The following is a 19,635-nucleotide window of genomic DNA, read 5'->3' on the forward strand; positions in this document are numbered from 1 at the left end:
GTTGACAGGGCGCGCGTATTCTTGACTTAGCCAGCGTGGGAGTAAGGTTGTCCGCGAGAGACGCCAAAGTGGCCTTCCTTAGTACGCGATAATAAAACAAGGATAATACGTGTATTTATTAGTATACCCGTTAATAACGTATTTATCAGTGGTTCTTCGAGTGTTCTTAATAATATTCGTATCTCTAACAACTTCCCCTAATACGATCGCGCACGGAATTACGATGGTTCGGAAAATATTTTACGCTGTCTGAACGAGGATTATCGACGTGCCTTTTAAACTAAAATCGTGACGTGCGCGAGTGATACTTTCTTTTCTTTTTACGACGTTTATTCGAACTATCGTTTCGGGAACGTTTCTCTCTGCTCGTAACGAGGGAGGAAGTTTGTGCCCGTGCGGTAATAATTTATTAGATTAAACAAGGTGCCGGGGACGACGAGTTTCAATTGGAGACTCGCGACTGCCAGGCCTACAGGTGGTTTTCGTCAAGAGTTTCGCGACAGTGCCGATATTTATATTTTTATATAGTATACACAGTGCTGAGATTGTTTCTTTTTTCAAAGTGCGCGTGGTTGTGTACAATTGTGAATATGCAGTGTTTGTGATCAACGACCAGCAAGGATTCAGGATGAGGATGAGGATCAGAATGGCGAGGATGAGGATCATCGGGACCTTTATCCTGGCTCTGGCGTGGTTCGCAGCCTCGGACGTCATCGAGGAGAGGGGTGAGTCAAAATATTTAATATTTTTGAAAATTATTAAAATTCGTCCATAGTCTGTAGAATATTTTAAAGATTAATATAATCTTCAAAATCGTACTTGCTCCGATCTGCAAGTAACATGTATACGTCACTCGTAAAGGGAAATAAAATTCATGCGTTATTAATTCACAATCTTAATTTTTCGTATAATTATTTCGAGTTTAAAAACAATAACCTCTACGTGCCATTTCGAAATAACAGTTCGGAGTAGTAAGAATAAAAAGAGTAGCATAACAAATCTTACAAAAATCGTCAAATTTCACGTCTGTCATTTTAATCGCGTTACGCGTAATCACACGCATTACACCTGATATACTTTTCAAAAAATTTCATCAACTTGCTGGGCTGAGCAAAACTTATCGTTTCCCGATAATCGCTTATCGTGAAACCAGATAATAGCAAAGACATATCCGATGACGAATCAAAATAAAATAAATATCCAGACGATATATATATATATATATATATATATATACACGAACGTATATAAACAATTAAAGGTCAAACAATTAATTTGTTTTTCCCCAAAATTTTCAACACGGACCCCTGACTTTCGAAAGAGTCATCCCACCGTCCGCCAATACAACGTATCTAATAGCACAAAGATTTAGTTTATTTATCTTTCTCAAGAAAGCCACGCTCGCCGTCACCGTTACGCATTACGTCGCGACGCTCGTACGCACACCATGGGTTAAATATATCTTGTTAAACGGTTAATTAGGGCTTAATAAGATACGCTCACCCAGAGCTCGCGTAAGAAATTCAGGCCAATGCTAAACGCACTCCACGGGAACTCTGGTTGTTTTCAGTGATAACGATCAGTTAGGTGAGACTCGAATCACAAGTCACATATACATATATACAGTCAAGTAGCCAAGTATCAAAAAAAAAACCAGGAAGTCGGAATGAATTTGAAAAAAAAAAAAATAAAAAATTAAATGCAGGTACCAACCTCACGAACTTGCGTAACGGTACCTGAATTTCTTCGAAGTAACCAAAATTGGAGTAATTTTTTTTTTCGGGAGGGGGGATGGCGTAAACTCCCACCCACCCCCCGTCTTTCTTGTTTGAGCAACCAACTTACTCTTGCACAAGCAACGAAGCTTCGTTCTTATGTCCCGTACACACCGCTAGAATTGCCAATAGCTTTTTGTCGCCGGAATCGACGGGCGTCGTCGGGCGTCGACACCGTCGAGAGACTCGCTACCGTTTCTTCATGATTTATATCTCTGTCTCTTTTTATCTTGGCTCGTCACTTTTTCTCTCTCTCTCTCTCTCTCTCTCTCTCTCTCTCTCTCTCCCTTTTTCTCACCCATTCGTCAGCGATCATTTATCTCCGAGGAATCCATTCTCTCGCGTGAAAAATTCTCCATCTTGAAAATGGACGCTCTGTGCAACAGCCACATGGCTTCACGATTCCACGGATACTTTGCTATGTCGCTGTCGTATCGCTTGCTGGGTTGTACCTTTGCTATATATATATATATATTTCTATACCAATGCATCATGGGAAGTCTAGAAGGCGTTTCTTGGCGTTCGTGAGGTAACGCAGACCTCTTTTGTCGACTTACACTCCACGGAGGAAAGACATAGAGGAACGGCAGTCAGCCAAGCATAAAGTAAGAACGAATCGTAGTCCATAACGTTGGGGTACAAGTCCGGGACGTGTTAAACTTGGTCCGATGTCTCTTTATATTCTCTTGATATTCATCGTAGGAAGTACGAAGTAGGAGGTACTGAACGGAACGCTTACTGTTAGTTGGGACAGTGAGAATGATGATTATTTATATATTTTAGTCGGCAAGTTTGGGAATTTGGAAAAAAAAGTTGTTGAATGAAATTATCATTATCTTTAATTTTTTGAAATTTTTTTCTTTTGTAACTTTTCGGTCTGGGAGTTTAGTGCCTTTTTTGGGGATATTTTTACTGGTTGGTCGGCACCTGAGAAAATGAATACTTATTGGGTGCTCGATGAATTTTATGGCGCGAAAATTTGAATTACCCATCGACCGCGGACGAAACTCATGTATCTTGAGTTTTGTATTGCTCGAGTATTTTCCTATAGCTCGGTATAATGCAGGACGGCTCAATTACTATCGAGCTAGAGTCCGTTCGACGTAACTTTTGTTCAGTGGACCAAGAACGTTTGAGGAAATTTATTTGGAGTGTAAATCTTGAGATTTTAACCATAAATTTCCATGTCGATTGCGTTTAAGTAATTCGTCGCGACTGTCGGTCTGGATGTGTTTCCATGAAACTTAACGTAACTGTATGTGGGTATGTATAATTTATTAGAAATTATGCAAGGAGGATCGGAACCGTGCGAGAAAAGAAATCAGGGCGGGTTGAGTGATCTAGAAAAAAAAACAAATGATCAGTTCCCGTGGGAAAGTCATTCATCCACGATGCAAGAGATGATGAATTCAGGATGATTATCTTGTTTTAAAAGGCGTCGGGTTTTCGGAAGTGGACATTAAAAAAATGGCTTATAACGAAACCACAAAATTTTTGAAATCCATACCTCCCGGGTACCTTCGCTCGTTCATTAGATCGTTTGCGCGAATAAATGATTGGCGCATGATGATTCGCAACGATGCGTCATAGACGTTCAGGGTCGATTCTCGTAATCGGGATCAGTTGAAGTGGTCTTGACCCTAAGATCAGTAACTTTGAGCCACCCGTTATCGTTGTCGTCGTGGGAAAGTCAGTGGTTGCATATTAATAGTAATTAAAAAAAAAATTTTTGAATTTCAAAAATTTTAATGCAAACCTCGTGACGATACCTCATGGCGAGTTCACAGATGACACGGTAATACACGCGAATACTTAGGATTGGGGCACCCAATGATATTGGTTTTATTGTCAAAATCAAATTTATGTCTGTCGGTAAATCAATTTTGAACAACACTGTATACATAAATATCACGTGTCTATAGTGTGTGAGGTTCTCGCTCCGTTACAATGAACGTATTCACAGCTGTTACACACGAGCCTGTAGGAATGGTGGGTTTAATTATTTAATAGCCTAATGAAATGATACACCAGCCGAATCTAAGTCTTATAAAAAGTCTATTGTCGTTTATATACATAAATGTACGGAATTTTTTTTCGTCTCGAAGCACGGTCGAGATATGATTTAGGTAATTTTTAATTGCCGATAGGAAATTTGATTTGACTATTATTTAGTGTAATTAAATAATTTTCACGTAAACCCCGCAGTTTTCAAGTTCGAATTTACTTGGATTATTTAGCTATGCCGAAATGCGCTATCCCGAAGGGATGGCTCGGTGTAAGGATACCCATGGCCGTTTTGGGACTTAGGAGTCCCAATTTCTCGGGGCACCTCCTGGAAGATCTGGCAACGTGGCTGTGGGAATTCTCGAGAGAATCCAGTTCGTTTGCCTTTCGTGTAAAAGGACACCCCACTGTGAGGGTTTAATGGGGGTGGATCCTAGAGTCCCATTCACGGGGACTAACTTTGGGCCTGAACTTACCCTAGGAATATTTGGGTGCTGTAGAGTAACGAGTCCCAGGAACTCCCTCAGGATGCCAGGATTGACTTTGACGTATTTCCTACTGTACTCCTTTTTTCTTTTAATTCCAAATTTGGGACCGATCATTTTCTACGTTCGTGAATAGTCCCAATTTTTTTTTCTTATTATACCAATATCGAAGTTATAGGTTTGATTGAACCTATTAAAAAAATTATGATCGGCATCGGGATCATGATATCTAATGGATCCGATTTATGGAGCATCCGCTTCCGTTTCTTCTTTGATTAGGATTCAAGATCGAGTAATATTTTTCTTTTTTTTTTTTAATCGTGATCTAGATTTTCAAGAGGAAGTACGGCATCCTTTTACAAAAAGACACGTGTATCTCTTACTTCTTGTAAATACTTGGAATTTCCTGCCGCATCTTATGGATCTATCTTAATCGATAGATTGGCTTCTTGGTCAAATTTTTTTTTTAAAGATTTTTCATAATTTGAAAAATAATTAACGTCAAGTAACTCGAGCGATTGGTCCACTTATATGTAAATCTTCGGATGATTTATAAAAGTTCTGAATATCAATATGAGCGAATGTGAAAAATGTCAATTCGCCTTAAAAGATACGTTGCATCTTCCTAGGGATGCTGGATGCATGATCGCACGGAAAGAATGCAGCTTTATTTCGCTGCCCAAGGAGAGTCTGCGGTTTTGATCTTCCACTTGTCTGACCCCACGATAGGCTCGATCTCGATCGATCGAACCAGATCCTGGTTGGCAAAATAAAAAAATTTTGTAATGAATTTTTCACAATGAAAATGATCATTACAAAAAATCGTATTTAATCGACCTACGAAAAGTCATAGGAAAATCGTGAATTTGAATTTTTTCAAAATTATTACTATTCAAATTTCTTTGAATTGAATATTCTGTTACACGATACATTTATACGTATTTTGGGACTCATATATTAACCGGGATACTTGAATATCCTATATTAGAATCCTCAGTGCTCTGCGGACCGCGATTAAAAACAAAAAAAAAAAGAAAACCTTAAGGCAATGTCTAAACGCGACGTCCATCGCATGCGACAATGGCGCCGTTGCGCCTGTTTTTCTCCAATTATCCACGCTCATGGCTTTTCAAGGTTTCATGGCGTATCCCGACATAAGAACCAAGAGGTGAAACCAGATCGACCTCATGGCTACACTCAAATTCCAGAATTCCCGTAGTTCCACGGGTACATCGTCGCGGCTGAATTAAAATCGAAAATTTATCTTCATCCGCAACGAAATTCCTTGACCCCTTGACCCATCGAAAATCCAAAGACTCCACCAGATCCATCATCCCACCAATTCACACTCTGCCAGCAGACCGAGAATAGACAAGGAGCAAAAGAAAAAGGATAAAAAAATTTTTGAAAAATCATTTAAAATAAAAAAGAAAACAATTACGAGTCACAAAAAAATTATTTACACGGTAAAATCGTACACGGACGCGCATGCGCATTAAATACCCGTAGGTCATAAAATCTTTTTTATATCCACGCTCACTTGTGTATCCACCTTTATTACCTTAATGTACGCAACGATATCCGCTCGTGTTTCTACGATCGACCGGAAACCAGGCACGCGATCCCACTTCCTTCGGTAAGGTTCAAAGCCCCTGGCTCAGCCCAATTGTCCATGCCCGTTCAATTTGAAAGAGCCTGTGCCACGTGGACCTCAATCTTGGATCGTCTTCAATGACGACTATTGAACTCTCCTCTATAATACGTGTATACCTATATACACAATAACCCTTAATTTCATCTAATCCTCCATTACCTTTCTACAGTCATGCGCGCTCCTTACCTTTGCCTTCCTGTCCGCCGCCTTTGAAAGGGTCAATAGCACTCTAATGTCACTCCGGCACAAGGTCCACGATCGCAGCTTCCGATGCGTCTTGATGCACGTACAATGACGCCGATGATCACGTAACACGTTACGATTGGGTATCCCCCATTTTTGAAAAAAAAAAAAAAAAATGAAATTCAAATTTTCTTACTCGGCGCGCATGCGCAGATGCCAACTCCGTTGGTTTCACCGTCAAACAGTGACTTCTTTCAACAGTGCATTTACATGAATAGCCAACCTTCTTCTTGTATCTTGGCTCTACCAATAATACAGTGTGTGACTTAACGCCATAAGTGTACCACATATGTACAAGTGCCTGGACTCGGGTGCGAAGTGAGCATAAGTGCGAGACGGTGGAGTTTAATTGAGGTTGATGACGGGGGCGCTCGTATTGGCCCGGAATTCAATGCTCTGATGACGTTCTTGCGGTCTGTCGGTATCCAGAGGCCACGGGGACGAATCGAAAAATCGAAAATCGAAAAAAAAAGGATTACGCGATAAGCGTCGTTCGATGAATGACTGGAATGTGGATTTTTACGAAAAAAAAAAATTGCCTTTTTTTTTCTTCGAGTTATCAATCTTTGTTATTGCCGTCGGTCTGCTTATTTTATTATTTTTTTTTTGGGTAATTTTGAAAAATTCTCGTTCACCACCATCCTCTTCTTCTTCTTCTACCTCCTTCTACTGTACTCCGCTTAATCTTTCGGATAATATTTCTATCCCCGGTACGCTCTTGGATGCTCTTATCAGCTAAGGTGTCTCTTGTGTAACATTCCAGAGACGCCATTTGTAAAGGCAGCGCATACTTGCTGGTACTTATCTGACGTTTTGTGCGACGCTCGTACGATGCCTCGTACGAGCCTTGTACTCTTGAATGGTCGTTACTTTGGTCAAATGAGTAATCAAGAGATAAACAGTGTTCACCGCCACGTAAGAATAGGAGTAGCATTGTCGATCGTAGGGAGGGATGATTGGATAAAATAATAATAATAAGCTGAGATGATGAATTTAAATGAAAAAGAAAAAGAAAAGTCGAATAAACATATACGTGCTCTCGAGCGATCACTGCTCGGATCAAATGACTGATGAAACACTATACTATTGCATAGAAAAAAATAACGTACACCGTAGAGAATTTATATTGGTAAAATAATGATAACAACAACGGGCGAGAATAATAATAATAGTATTTAGCCTAACAATACAGGCAATACGTGTGTGTATACAGTGGTTACTACTTTGATCAAACGAGTGATGGAGAAAAACGACTCGTGTCCCACATGGAACAATGAAAATTAATTAATCGGGAGATTAATAAAATAATGATGACTGATCCGGGGTGAGAATCGATAGAAGAAATGAAAATGTGAAAAAAAATTATTCATACGCGTAAAAAAAAAAAATCTCTCCGCAACGGTTGCGTGTTGCGGTTTACTGGATATCATAAAAACGCAGCCACTCTCGTAGCTATACTTGACTCCGCTCAACTTCCTTCCTCCTCGTACTTTATACTCGTCGGATTCTTTCTGTCTCTCTCCTTGCGCTACCTTCGGCATTCCTTACACTCCTCGTTCTCTTCCTCGGCCAACGTCTCCGCCTCTTTACGTCCTCTATACCATTCAGGCATAATAACCGTGCAGTTTCCCAGCGCGTCTTCAATGAGCGAAGATTGCACGCTACGAGACCTCGGGCAGGTTCCTCTCTTGGTTTTCCCTTGGTCCGTTGTCTCTCCATCTCTCTCCCTCTCTTGTCTCTGCTAGTCTACCGTAGAGCCAAGAGGAGAAGCACCTTGGAGTATCTCAGGTTCACCTCAGTCAGGAACGAAAGACTCTTGGAGCTTTGCTTCTTCTCTTGGATGCGATCTGTTTGTTTTCATCTGCCCAATACGAATTGATATTATTTAACAACAGATTCCGAAAAAAGAGCATAAATCTTTTTGGAACCAGGTCACTTGATGCATTTTCTTCAAAAAAAAAAAAAAAATACAAAATGATTGACTTTTTTTTGTACGATAACAACTGAACTTGCAACTTTGCTCCTGGACCAGGAGATGATCATGAGCGAGCAAGCCGGTATGAAATTTTACATCGGGTCCGAGAACTTTCGTCGAGCCAGAACGCTAGAACTTTGCTCAGTACAAAAGTCTAGACACAATCTGATCTTTCATGCCCCACCAGGACCGTTGAACGCAGAACTAAAAAGTCCTTAATTCCTGCCGAGGAATGCCCACAGCAACAAGGAACAAAGTTCAACGCATCGATCCGACGAGCGTTACGGTGAACATTACGTGAACTCATGTCCATCCAGAACAATGAGACTCGAGAGTCACGACAGTCCCACAAGATTCATCAACATCAAGCCGTGTATTGCTGTACGCAACTGTACATATATATATCCCCGTCCGTTCAGCACTTGCCGCCATGACAGTATCGCGAAATGGATAACCTGACCAAAAGAGGCAACCGGTCGCGAAAGAAAACAGGCCAGATACGTCTCTGGAGAATGGCGTCGACGCATCCAAACCGGGACTCGTTCGCGAACCGGCGTCCTCTCGAAAGGTGAACGTCCACCGAGTCTCAAGACTGGACGAACAAGTGAACTCGAGCATCCATCTCTCAGCCTGGAACGAACGGATACGTCATCCGCAGTTACGAGCGTAGAAATCGCCAGCATAGAAATAGGGTTAGGGTCGAGCCCAATATTCAAATGCGAACGCGCGAGCTTGGGTACCTCATTTAACGGTTACCGCGCATGCGCAACGCGAGACCCGTATACGACCATGTCCCAGCGTCGCAAGGTGCGCACGAAAGGCGACGTTCGACGCCTTCGGCGTCCTTTTACTTCATCCTTGCTTTTCCTCCTATCTCAAGTTCAGTGCCCACCTACAAACAGACCCAGGTCCCTTTCGTCCAGCAACCTCAGCCTGGTAGCTACGTAACAATAGAGTGCGGGGGAGAAGGACGATACTGCGGGCCCCCCCAGGTAACCCAAACCATTCTCTCTTTAAATCTGGGCCTTATGCTACGTCTACCCAGCACAACCTGAATCCGACCTCTGCCATACCTGTTCTCATCCTTCGACATGTGCTACCTCGCGTGGCCCTTACCCTGGGTCCGTCGCGCATGCGCACCGGCGTAGCTGCGTGACAATGCCACTGATTCTTCTTCGGGACTAGGTTAAGGCCCTTCTCTATATTTAAAGTTTTATTATTATTATTATTATTATTATCATCATCATCATCATCATTATTACGAGCATATGGCCTATCACGGAAACCGAATGGCTTGTAACATATTTCACATAACAGTCATGTGTATAACCCACACGCGCACTATCATCATCATCATCATCATTATTACGAGCTGATTCTTCTTCGGGACTAGGTTAAGGCCCTTCTCTATATTTAAAGTTTTATTATTATTATTATTATTATTATCATCATCATCATCATCATTATTACGAGCATATGGCCTATCACGGAAACCGAATGGCTTGTAACATATTTCACATAACAGTCATGTGTATAACCCACACGCGCACCGTATTTACTTGCACCAAATTACCGAACCATCTGGTCTCTTCTTGTTCCCATCTTCCTAGACGCTTATACCCTGTGTACGTATTTTTCTCTTTTCAATCGTACACAAGACCAGCCGATTTCGAGTAACGATTTTTCGTCCGTCCCTTCCTCGGTCGAACCCATTCCCCTTAGGTCCCGTATCCACGTAGCCGTTGATACTCTCTTGTCTTTCAACACGAGCAATGGCCACCCGTGCAGAATGCGAAGCGACGACGTGGACCTGCCAAGATATAATGTTCGCCTCCTCTATGCACGCATGCGTGCGCGCGTCTTATACCCTGTGTGCATATGTGATGCAAGACGCGCGGATATAACCTTACACGCTGCTGGTAGGCTCTCGGTATCTCGTGTGGGAACTTCACGAGACAGATAGAACCAGCGACAAAGAGGACACCGTAGCGTGGCTTGGGGAATACTTGGCGGAGACCAACCCGCGCGAAATACGATATCACAGTCAGTATTGTCGCGTTGTGCGATTTCAGGGCTTGTTGTTACTGATTAGAGAGAGTTAGGGGGTTAGGGGGGATTAAGCCATATATTGTATTGCGATACGCGTAAGATAAATAATAATTTTTTGAAATCGACGCCATATTTGATATGGCGAAGTCGAGGTTTTATGGGTTTTTTTGGTGGGGGCGACAGGGGTTGAGGGGAGTTACGCAAATGGTTGGATGTTTTCACGTGGTCCGATTGATGTCTTTTTTTTGGTTTCGCGGTGGTTTATTAAAATTTTTTATTTCCAAGTCTCCTGGGTTCGCAAAAATAACCACACGCGTGGACGACGTGAGCTTTTGCGTGTTATGGCGGATTTTTTTTTTTCTATTTTTCTGCAAGCCGTGTGCTGGTCCATGCACTTGTTTCTGTCTTGCTGCTGCACATGTCGCCAAATACGGTGTTTTTTGCAAGTTCACGGTGTCTGGTGCTGCTCGTAGGGTGTTATGGGCGACGAAGAGTCTTTGGGGCCCGGACTGGAGGGTACGGAGGGAAAAAATGTATAAACTGGGGAAAAAAGTAAATTTTGCATATATTGGTACGCGTGTGTGTGTGTACCTACTCGGGCTATCGGGATAACGCGAACAGATGTCGAGAGTCACACATTGGTCTTGCCGGAGAATATAAATCAATCCGTGCTCCATTATGGAGCGAGTCTCCTCTCTTTTAAAAAAACCGTATCCAATAACACAAGGGGCCCACCCGCTACATTAAAAAGTTCCGAGTGCCGTCTCGTAACGTGCTCTTAATTTATACAGCTTTTCTTTCTCTTTCGCATGACGCAGGCGCTCGTCGCGTCTCAAGAGCGTGTTCGAAATTTTGGGCCTTGTCCGGGACTCTTCGGCTTTCTTCGGGTATCGTACGGTGAAACTCTTTAGTCTGCTGATGTGTCCCTACCGCACCGAGATATGCCGAACCCAAGACAAAGGGGTTTTTTTTTTTTTTTTGGGACTCATGGAAGGGGACCCGAAAGCGATACCGCATGACGCCTAGTTACCGAGCCACCATTTTCCTTTTAATTTTTTTTTTCACTTTTCACTCAAAAGACGCTAAATTCCGAAGGACAGGCGCGTACGGTGCCTCGGCGGTCAATGCAATCTCGGCTGTATCCAGAAGGGGGTCCCTATTGTATACCGTCTGGACAATGGACTGACGGATGGACCCTGTAAGGCCCTTTTCATAGTGCGAGGTACAAGCGGACCACTTCAAGTCAACGGGGCCTTCTTCTGAATACCGAAGACCCAGACTTGCTTCGATGCCAAAATGATCTTTTTCAGTTCTCGCGCATCCCTTACGTAATTTTCTTCACGTTCGGATCATTTATTTTTACGATTTACTACACGATTACTTCATGGGTCTACTGATAGATTCTCATTGTTATATTTTTATCGACCGGTCTTATGGAGCTGGTAAACAAATTTATTTTCAAAATCGAAGGTCCGTTCGGCTATTCTTTGGGTCTGCATGCATTCAGTTGGGACCTGAACGGGAATAGGGCGCTTAAGAAAATTTTTACCGTGATTCATCGATACTGATTTAATTGTTCTCGATATCAACGCAATACGTTATTATTGGATCCAGAAATTCCAGTTTCAATTAATGACGACATAGAGCCATTCCTCATTCCTCGCGACTGATGTAGCGACACGGGTAAACATCGTCGCTACGTGTGGATCGACCATTAGACCGAACATCGTGAATGATGTCAGCTGCTATTTTTATGCAAATTATCCTTATAACCTGGGATGACTGTTATGTCAGCGATGCTTGATGATTAGGTTTTGCTTGTCACACAAAGCTCAGATTGACATTCCGCGAAATCAGTGACGATGCTATTTCTTCCAGGAATTCAAAAACAAGAGATATTAAGTGAAAGTACAAAAAAATTTTTTGAATTTTTTTATTCCATGTTACTGGTTTCTCATCCGTAAGGTATATTTTATTTTTTGTAAGCATTGAGATATTTTTCATGTCGAGCAACAAAAATTTACCAAAAATTCAATTTAATAAAATGGCGATTACCACTCGCACTTTTTATTCGTATAGTGTATACGAGTGTAATTTGATTTTTTTTAATGCATGTATGGGAATATTTTGCTCGTAGGTTGAGTTAGGTTGGCATACCTAAATTATCTACCTATTAAGAAAACCGGTACAGTAATCTTGTACGGCCAAGAAAAACAAGAACTCAAGACGCTGGTTGATTATTGTTGCTCGCGTAAGGGCGGTACCACCCTGATAAAGTAAAACAAAACCTGAACTAGTTTGGGCCTAAGTCTTAATACAGTAACAAGTATCCCGCAGACTGGAGTCTCGTATTACGCGCGGTTGTACCTGCACAACATATTTTGAAGATGGTTCAGTCGCCATCAAGACGAGTTATAAAAAATTGGGCCCGATTTTTGTCGAAAAAAATTTGTTTTACAGTTTTGAGAAAAAAAATCCGTTTAAACCATATCGTATGATTTTGGGTCCCTCGTGAACACAAATTGGGCCCTACAGTCCCTGCTCGTGCTCTCAAGTGCTTGTCTCTTAGTGGGACTTATTTTTGTATTTTTTTTTTCCCCATTATAAAAGTCACTACTCCAGTCAAGTACGGTTCTTCAGACGTTATGGGCCTTTTTTCCCGAAAAATCAAGGGTGGCTCTGGTTTTGCAAATATTGGGACAGGCTGTCCCGAACAAATTGAGGCCCGCCGACTCCTTTGATATTTAGTACTTGGGACTTGCGGGGGCCCACTTACGTATTCCTATCGTTACAGGAACACTATTGTTATTATTACCACATACATTAACTCCAGCCACCCACTTCAATTCGTACGACATTAATTCGTGACACATAACCTAATTTATTATCCAATTAACCATTGCTGGTTACACGTATGTGTCATTGATAATGATTGACACGTTCCTGGACTGTTAGTCTCTTGAAAAAAGAAAATGATTAACTTCATCACGATTAGGTACAGCATCATCATTACAGGGCTCCAACTAGGAAGTCATGCTTAATCATTTCCGCTTACGGACCTCAAGCAATTGATAATAAAATGAATAAAATGCATTTGGATTTGAGCGATTGTCCGTAAATTAATTAAATGAAGAATATTAATGATTATCGGTTTTTCAAAAAATTAAATTTTATATAAAAAAAAATTCATAAACAAATAAAATCACTATCCTTTTATTTCCCACGAAACGGTACAGTCTCCTCTCGTCTCCACGAAACTCACGTGACCCTCTCAGTTTCAACAGCTTTCCATAAAACCGCCCTAAATCCACAAATACTGGCCTCGTAAAAATATACGAAGTCTCCAGCTGGTCGATGAATGCCGCCGGTGGTTATGGCTACGGTGGCCATGTCGGTTACGGCAGGTTGCTCGTGGTCCTTCGCCATGCACGATCATCTGGGCTTGTGAGAGGGTGTCTTCGAAATTAGTTCCCATCTCCAGAAGAAGTGCCACCAGGTGCTTTGGGTCCCCTCACGCAGACACACAAGACCCAAGGACCCATACCGGAGCTGCCATACTGTATTATTACCGTCAGTGCTATGCCCATACCACGTATGTATTCCAATGCGGAGACTCAACCCGGAAGTAGAGCCTTCCCGCAGGAGAGCACGTCCTGTTCTAAGGATTTGATCTTCTCGTTTCTTTTCACATGCTCCCCAGGACCCGGCAGCTGCCGACTCCGGATGGCCTCGTGTCTCCCGTCGCTTCAGCCAGTGTTTCACGAAAAATGATTTGAACCGCGTTTCACGTGCAGATGAACTGGAGGGGATTTAAAAAAAAATGAAGAAGCAAGATGACGGGGTGGGTAGAAAAAAAAGGAGGAAATCCAAGGGAAAGAGCAGATGCCCACTGGCGCTTCCTTGTTTCCGGTATGGTGTATAATTTTTTTTGGAGGGCGTGAAAGAATTAAAAAAAATTTTTTTGGGGAGCTTTTTCCGCTTGTGGCAATTGATGATAATTAATGATTTAATCGCGGTAGTATTTTATGAGGTTGTTATAACGTTCGCGGTGCGTCAACGGCTTGGTTAACCCGTGTTCATTCTCAGGGTTCTTCTTTTCTTCTTTATTAAATCTTTGTGTATACCTGGTCCAGGCAGCATCCCACGCTTGAGACCGAGCAGGTGGTGCTTCTCGATTTGGAACCTTGTTGGTCCAGGTCAGGGTCAGGTCGGGTCAGGCTGGTCCCTATCGGATGAACGATGTCTGTGTACATTTATATTTGATTGAGATTCCTAGAAGGATAGCGAAGACGGGATGCTGGGATGCGTCATTGTCTGTTAACATTTAATTGATAATTAATGGGGTCGGAGGTTACTAGGAAAATTTTTGAACCTATCCGCCATCTTGAATCTTATTCGCGTAGCTTCAAATGACATTAATTCATTATTGACACTCCTGATTCTTTCACTTAATCATTCAGTCATTCAAGCCAACGTGATTTCGCACTTCGACTACCCACGCGATGCACGATGGTCCGGCTAGGGATTCCCTGATGGGATTATCTAACCTAACCTCTAACGACGGCACGTCGGTGGGCGTCTTATCCTGCCGTCGAATAACGACGCCTAGCGCCCTTTCTCCGTTCTTCTTTGTTCTCGCTGTACATTAATAATTGTAAACCAAGCATCGTCAAAGAAAGGCTAATGATTTTGCATTGTGATCGATGAGGTAGGGAATTTTTTATTTCGGACATAAATCTAGGGAATTTCATCTATTCGTATTGTCACCGTAGAACCGCGAAAAAAGTTTAGAAAGAAAAAGTTACTAGATCGCATAAAAAATTCCTGTATACGAAATAACCAACTCAAATATTTAAATATCAAAAATCATCGGTCAATCGTTCATCAGGATCATCATCTCCCTGATGATCTTCGTCGCGACAAGCAATGGATTCCTGGTGGCTTCTTGGTGAATGGCCAAGAGTCGTTTTGCGCTCCGCCAAGCGAGACCGCGAAGGTAACGTGAATTTGCGTAAGAGATATTACGAGAAGATTTCCTCGTGGAAGATTCACAGACTTCGAGGACATTGGATTCGGTGTCTGAGGTTGACCTTATCCCTAAAATTTGACCTCGATCCTTGAGGAAGGTCAAGCGTGTCAGTTCTCGACTCATTCATTACTCATTTTCTTTTCCATCCATCTTCTCTATACCTTTACCCCGACGCCATATCCGCTGAAGAAATCCTTTAACTGGAACCGATCCAGCTTGTATGTACGTGATTAGGCGTCGCGACGGCACCAACGTCCGTGAATCCTGAACGACGCCCCGACACATAGCCAACAATGCCGTAACGACTACTTATTTATCGTTGGCGCTGCTGGCGGCGCGGCTTGGCTGCGCGACAGTGAAATCCCATTTATCGTACTGCGCATGCGCTAACGCACTGGCGCATGCGCGCTGCCCGACCGAACTTCTACGAAACGATCGCGAACTCGTTTGTATTCTTGCGGGGTACGTGCCTCCTCGTTTCTTTTTTACTCGGGAGTAAACGTCTGGCTGGTTTTCAGATATCGATACCTGCAAATTCCCACGTATGCGATTGGTCATCTGAATCTTGATCGATTACGACTATTATATTTATTAAGCAACGTTTCGATTTATCGTCGCTCCGATACGTCATTGACATCGCAACGCGCATGCGCACGCGGTTACACGTCTTCGCTGCTTGCGGACCAATGGCATTCGATTATCTTTACATTACGCGGTTCTAATTGGTTGGGAAAATCCTTGAACGAATAATACGAAATTTATTTACGCGCTATTCACGTAACCGTCCAAGACGAATGTAGGACGGTGTAAAGAAGACAAGAGGTCATAAATGATTCGAAACTCGAAGGTGAAAAATTTTCTTGTCGAATCAAACATTATTTTCTTTAAGGATAATTTAATTGCTGCTAATTATAATTTAAAGCTTCCTGGTCGATTTCAATTTGAGTATAGACACGGATACGTGCGTTACATTATTTTCTCCTTACTCTAATTCGAGGCCAGGCACTAATTCTCTCATTCGATAAATATTTTTCCACGTAAATCCGGCAAAACCACAAACACGCTTCGTATCAATCATACTGAACACACAAACATTCGCGCGAGCACATTATCTCGAGAGCTTTGTGTTATTCCTGATATCTCTCAACAATAAAGCACCGATGTATGCCCGGGAATAATAATAACAATCGTTGCGAAGGTCACAGGTGAAATCGTACGCCGAGACGAGATACCGAGAATCGCGAATGCAGAAGAGCGACGAGGATAAAAAGAAAAAAGATAAAGAATACGTGATCGGCAAGAATTCCAATAATAGATCGTATCCAGTATTATCGATCTCCTCGACAATAATATTGCCGACACGTATCCCGAGTCTCTTCCATGTGTACGTCACGTTCAAGACTTTCTTAGCTCTCTTTCTCTTGGACGACACAAGCTTTGCTTGGACCCCATCCACTTTGCTCAGTACACGTGTGCAACTTGTTCGGTTGTTCGCGTTGACTATTTTCTACGTTAACAATAATAATAATTGAGGTGTTGAAGTATAATAATAATAACAACAGGCAAAATCAAAACCAAACATAAGTAATAGTTCGACGAAATTTTTCTTTTTAAAAAAAAAAAAAAGAGAACAAAAATTTTCTTTTTCCTGCCTCACCCCTCCCCTCTCTCAACCTTCTTCTCTTGGTTGCATCACCTTGTACTCTAAACGTCTTTTGCTTCCCACGTTCCTAAATTTTTGAAAAAAAAAAAATAAGCATGAGGAACCAGACGAAATTTTATCCCCCCCACCGATGCACCCCTCTTGCCCAGGTTTTTTAAAGAGAAAGAGAGAGAGAAAGAGAGAAAAAATTTTAACACTATAAGAGAGGCCAAAGAGCTTCATGGAAACTGGTCCATGAAAGACGAAGATAAACTCGGTGGGAAAGTAAAAGAGATTATAGGGGATGCCGAGGGACGATCGATGTTTCCAATTGGCTACATCGACTTCTTCGTGTACGAATTTGAATAATAATTATCATAACAGGCCGCGCGTACATGAATGAAACGGAAGCGACGTGAACGTTTTCAAAGATCGACAGTCGGCCTCATTTTTCTTTTTTGCGGAATAAAAGACCGTATGCGTATACCAATATATATACCGATATACATACCCCTTTATACATGTATGTATATAGGGTAACGGAATTATCGCGCTATGGGAACGGGATCACGTATTTTCGCACGACGCGAATTATTATTATTTTTTTTGAACACCAATGAAAATCGGCTACTCGTGTTAATAAAATCAAGTGTACGCACGCATGCGGCTATTCTTATTCGGATTCAATTGCCAATATGTTGGCGGATTAATGCATGGGAACGCGGCGCGTTATTCAAACCGTTTTACGCGCCCTACGCATTGTTATGCGCGCGTCGCATTTGGCCACTACATGGCCCACGCACGTATTCTGAATATTAAGTACGCGTATGCTACATACGTGCTGTATACGCTTAATTATATGAACAATTTTAAGCGCTATGCGTGTGTATATATATATATACATTATGTGGAAAGAAATTTTTATTTACGAGTCTTTTTAAAAAATTTATAATTTTTTTTATCTGATAATTAATTATTGCCTCGCTACGGGCGTCACTGTGCGTGAAGAAGGAAACTTATATATATATATTTTTTTAATTACTGCCGCCTTTCCAATTAACGCTATCTTTAGTAACGAGCGATTGGCTGACCCCACGATGCTTGGTAATAATTCATCCTAAGAGCTTTATTAACCCTCGCGATGCCGGAAATGGATGAAAATTGACTGTAATGTGGATTGTTTCTTAATTAAGCCGTGGATCGTACTTTGGTGTAATAAATTTTTTTTTCCTAATATGGTCATACTTGAATTTTGGGTAGTTGGGTTTCTTTTTGGGGAGTGCCTTTATCGGACGATAATTATTATTAAATTTGAATCAAATAGACGTAATGGTCTGTGGATTGAAATGTTATCGTTGCCGGTAAAGGCCTTTCGACTTTATCGTAATATGCTTTGATTAATTATTTATCGTAGTCGTGTGATTGACCGACCCCGCGCCACTCGTTGCCAGTAATCATTTAACGATACTGATATAGAGACTGGATGATCTGGAATTGCGCGATTTATCGCGTATGGGATGAATTGGCTATGAAAATATTTTGCTATGTCGAATTTATATTAATTATTTCGCACTGCTTGAAATCACGCGTTAACATAATTGTTTTTACGATCAATCAGCTGACGTCAGTTGAAACTTTAATATCGGCGAGAATTACAGGAGATTTCATTAAATTTATTGCAATTCTTGTTATCGGAGTAAGTGTGACAAGAAAGGTTTTTTTTTTTTGAAAATTTTATTTTGTCTTTTGTCCAAAGTCGTGATTTCGGGCAATGACGACGAGGGTCGTGATTTCGGAATTTCGACTTTTTTTTTTTCTTACCGATACGATGGTCGCCAGCCCTTACCACGCGATAATATATAAATATATCGTAGTCGTGAATCGCGATGCTCGCTAGGCGGAAACCCAGAGCGGCACTAATTCAATGATCGCCGTAGATCTTGGCACTTTAACTGTTAATTAAGGAAACATCTTAATTACCGTTCAGAATCCCATAAGTGGCCCATATATCATTTGTCCTCCATTATGATTGTATGTCTGCCTATAGGTATATATATTGCTGTATACATAATATAATTGTCAATGCGGGTATCGGGTCTGTCCTGGGAAGTTTTTTCTCTCCTTTATTATCGAACGTAAGAAATTTTCTCACACCGTCGCGACGCCTGGCGACGACGTCGATAATGACTGTTTAAAGAAAAATTCAGGATCCAATTACTCGTGACGTAAGCACTAATTGAATTCGACACGCAGAAACCACACGTATTTGTAGGATGGAATTTGAAGTTGTCGGAAGAAACGAATTTTTTGGAATTGTCGTTTGGTAGATCGAAATTTTTTTAAGTTTCAAGAATGTTTTATTTTATGCCAGTGAGTAGGGGTATAACTGTAAAGAAAGAAATGGGCCAAGACGAAGGGATCGGGAAGAAATTGCGTATCTATTGGAATTGCGCGATCGTCGGTGAATTCTAGGAAATGCAGGGAGCTGCGGAAAAAAATATTTTCGACTGCTTCATCGAATTCGTGGTAATTGGTCTTATCGAATATTGTTAATCGTTGAATTGATTAATCGTCATGACGCTTTGATTATTTTTATCGATATATTTATGCCGATCCATTGGAATCGTGCAATTCCAGGCACAAAGTTTTGCAGTGTATATATCGGGCTATATAAAAATACATGACTCGGTTTATTCTTAAAGATTTTCCCGAAACAAAAACTTGGCAAGATCGAAATTGAATAATTCGTCGGCAATCGAAGCGAATGGTATCAAGAGAT

At 41.5% G+C, this 19,635-nt stretch overlaps 1 protein-coding gene across 1 annotated transcript in view; it reads left to right on the top strand.

Moving 5' to 3' along the window:
* Positions 1 to 41: 41 nt before the first annotated feature.
* Positions 42 to 19,635, top strand: part of LOC107273232 (epidermal growth factor receptor) — a 91,538-nt gene continuing 71,944 nt past the window's right edge. Inside the window, exon 1 of the mRNA XM_015751203.2 lies at positions 42 to 725. Coding sequence (XP_015606689.1) covers positions 629 to 725 — 97 coding nt within the window. The 5' untranslated portion in view covers positions 42 to 628. The remainder of the gene's footprint in view (positions 726 to 19,635) is intronic.

Source organism: Cephus cinctus, unplaced genomic scaffold (assembly GCF_000341935.2).
Source record: "Cephus cinctus unplaced genomic scaffold, Ccin1 Ccin1_scaffold1524, whole genome shotgun sequence".
NCBI lineage: Eukaryota > Metazoa > Arthropoda > Insecta > Hymenoptera > Cephidae > Cephus > Cephus cinctus.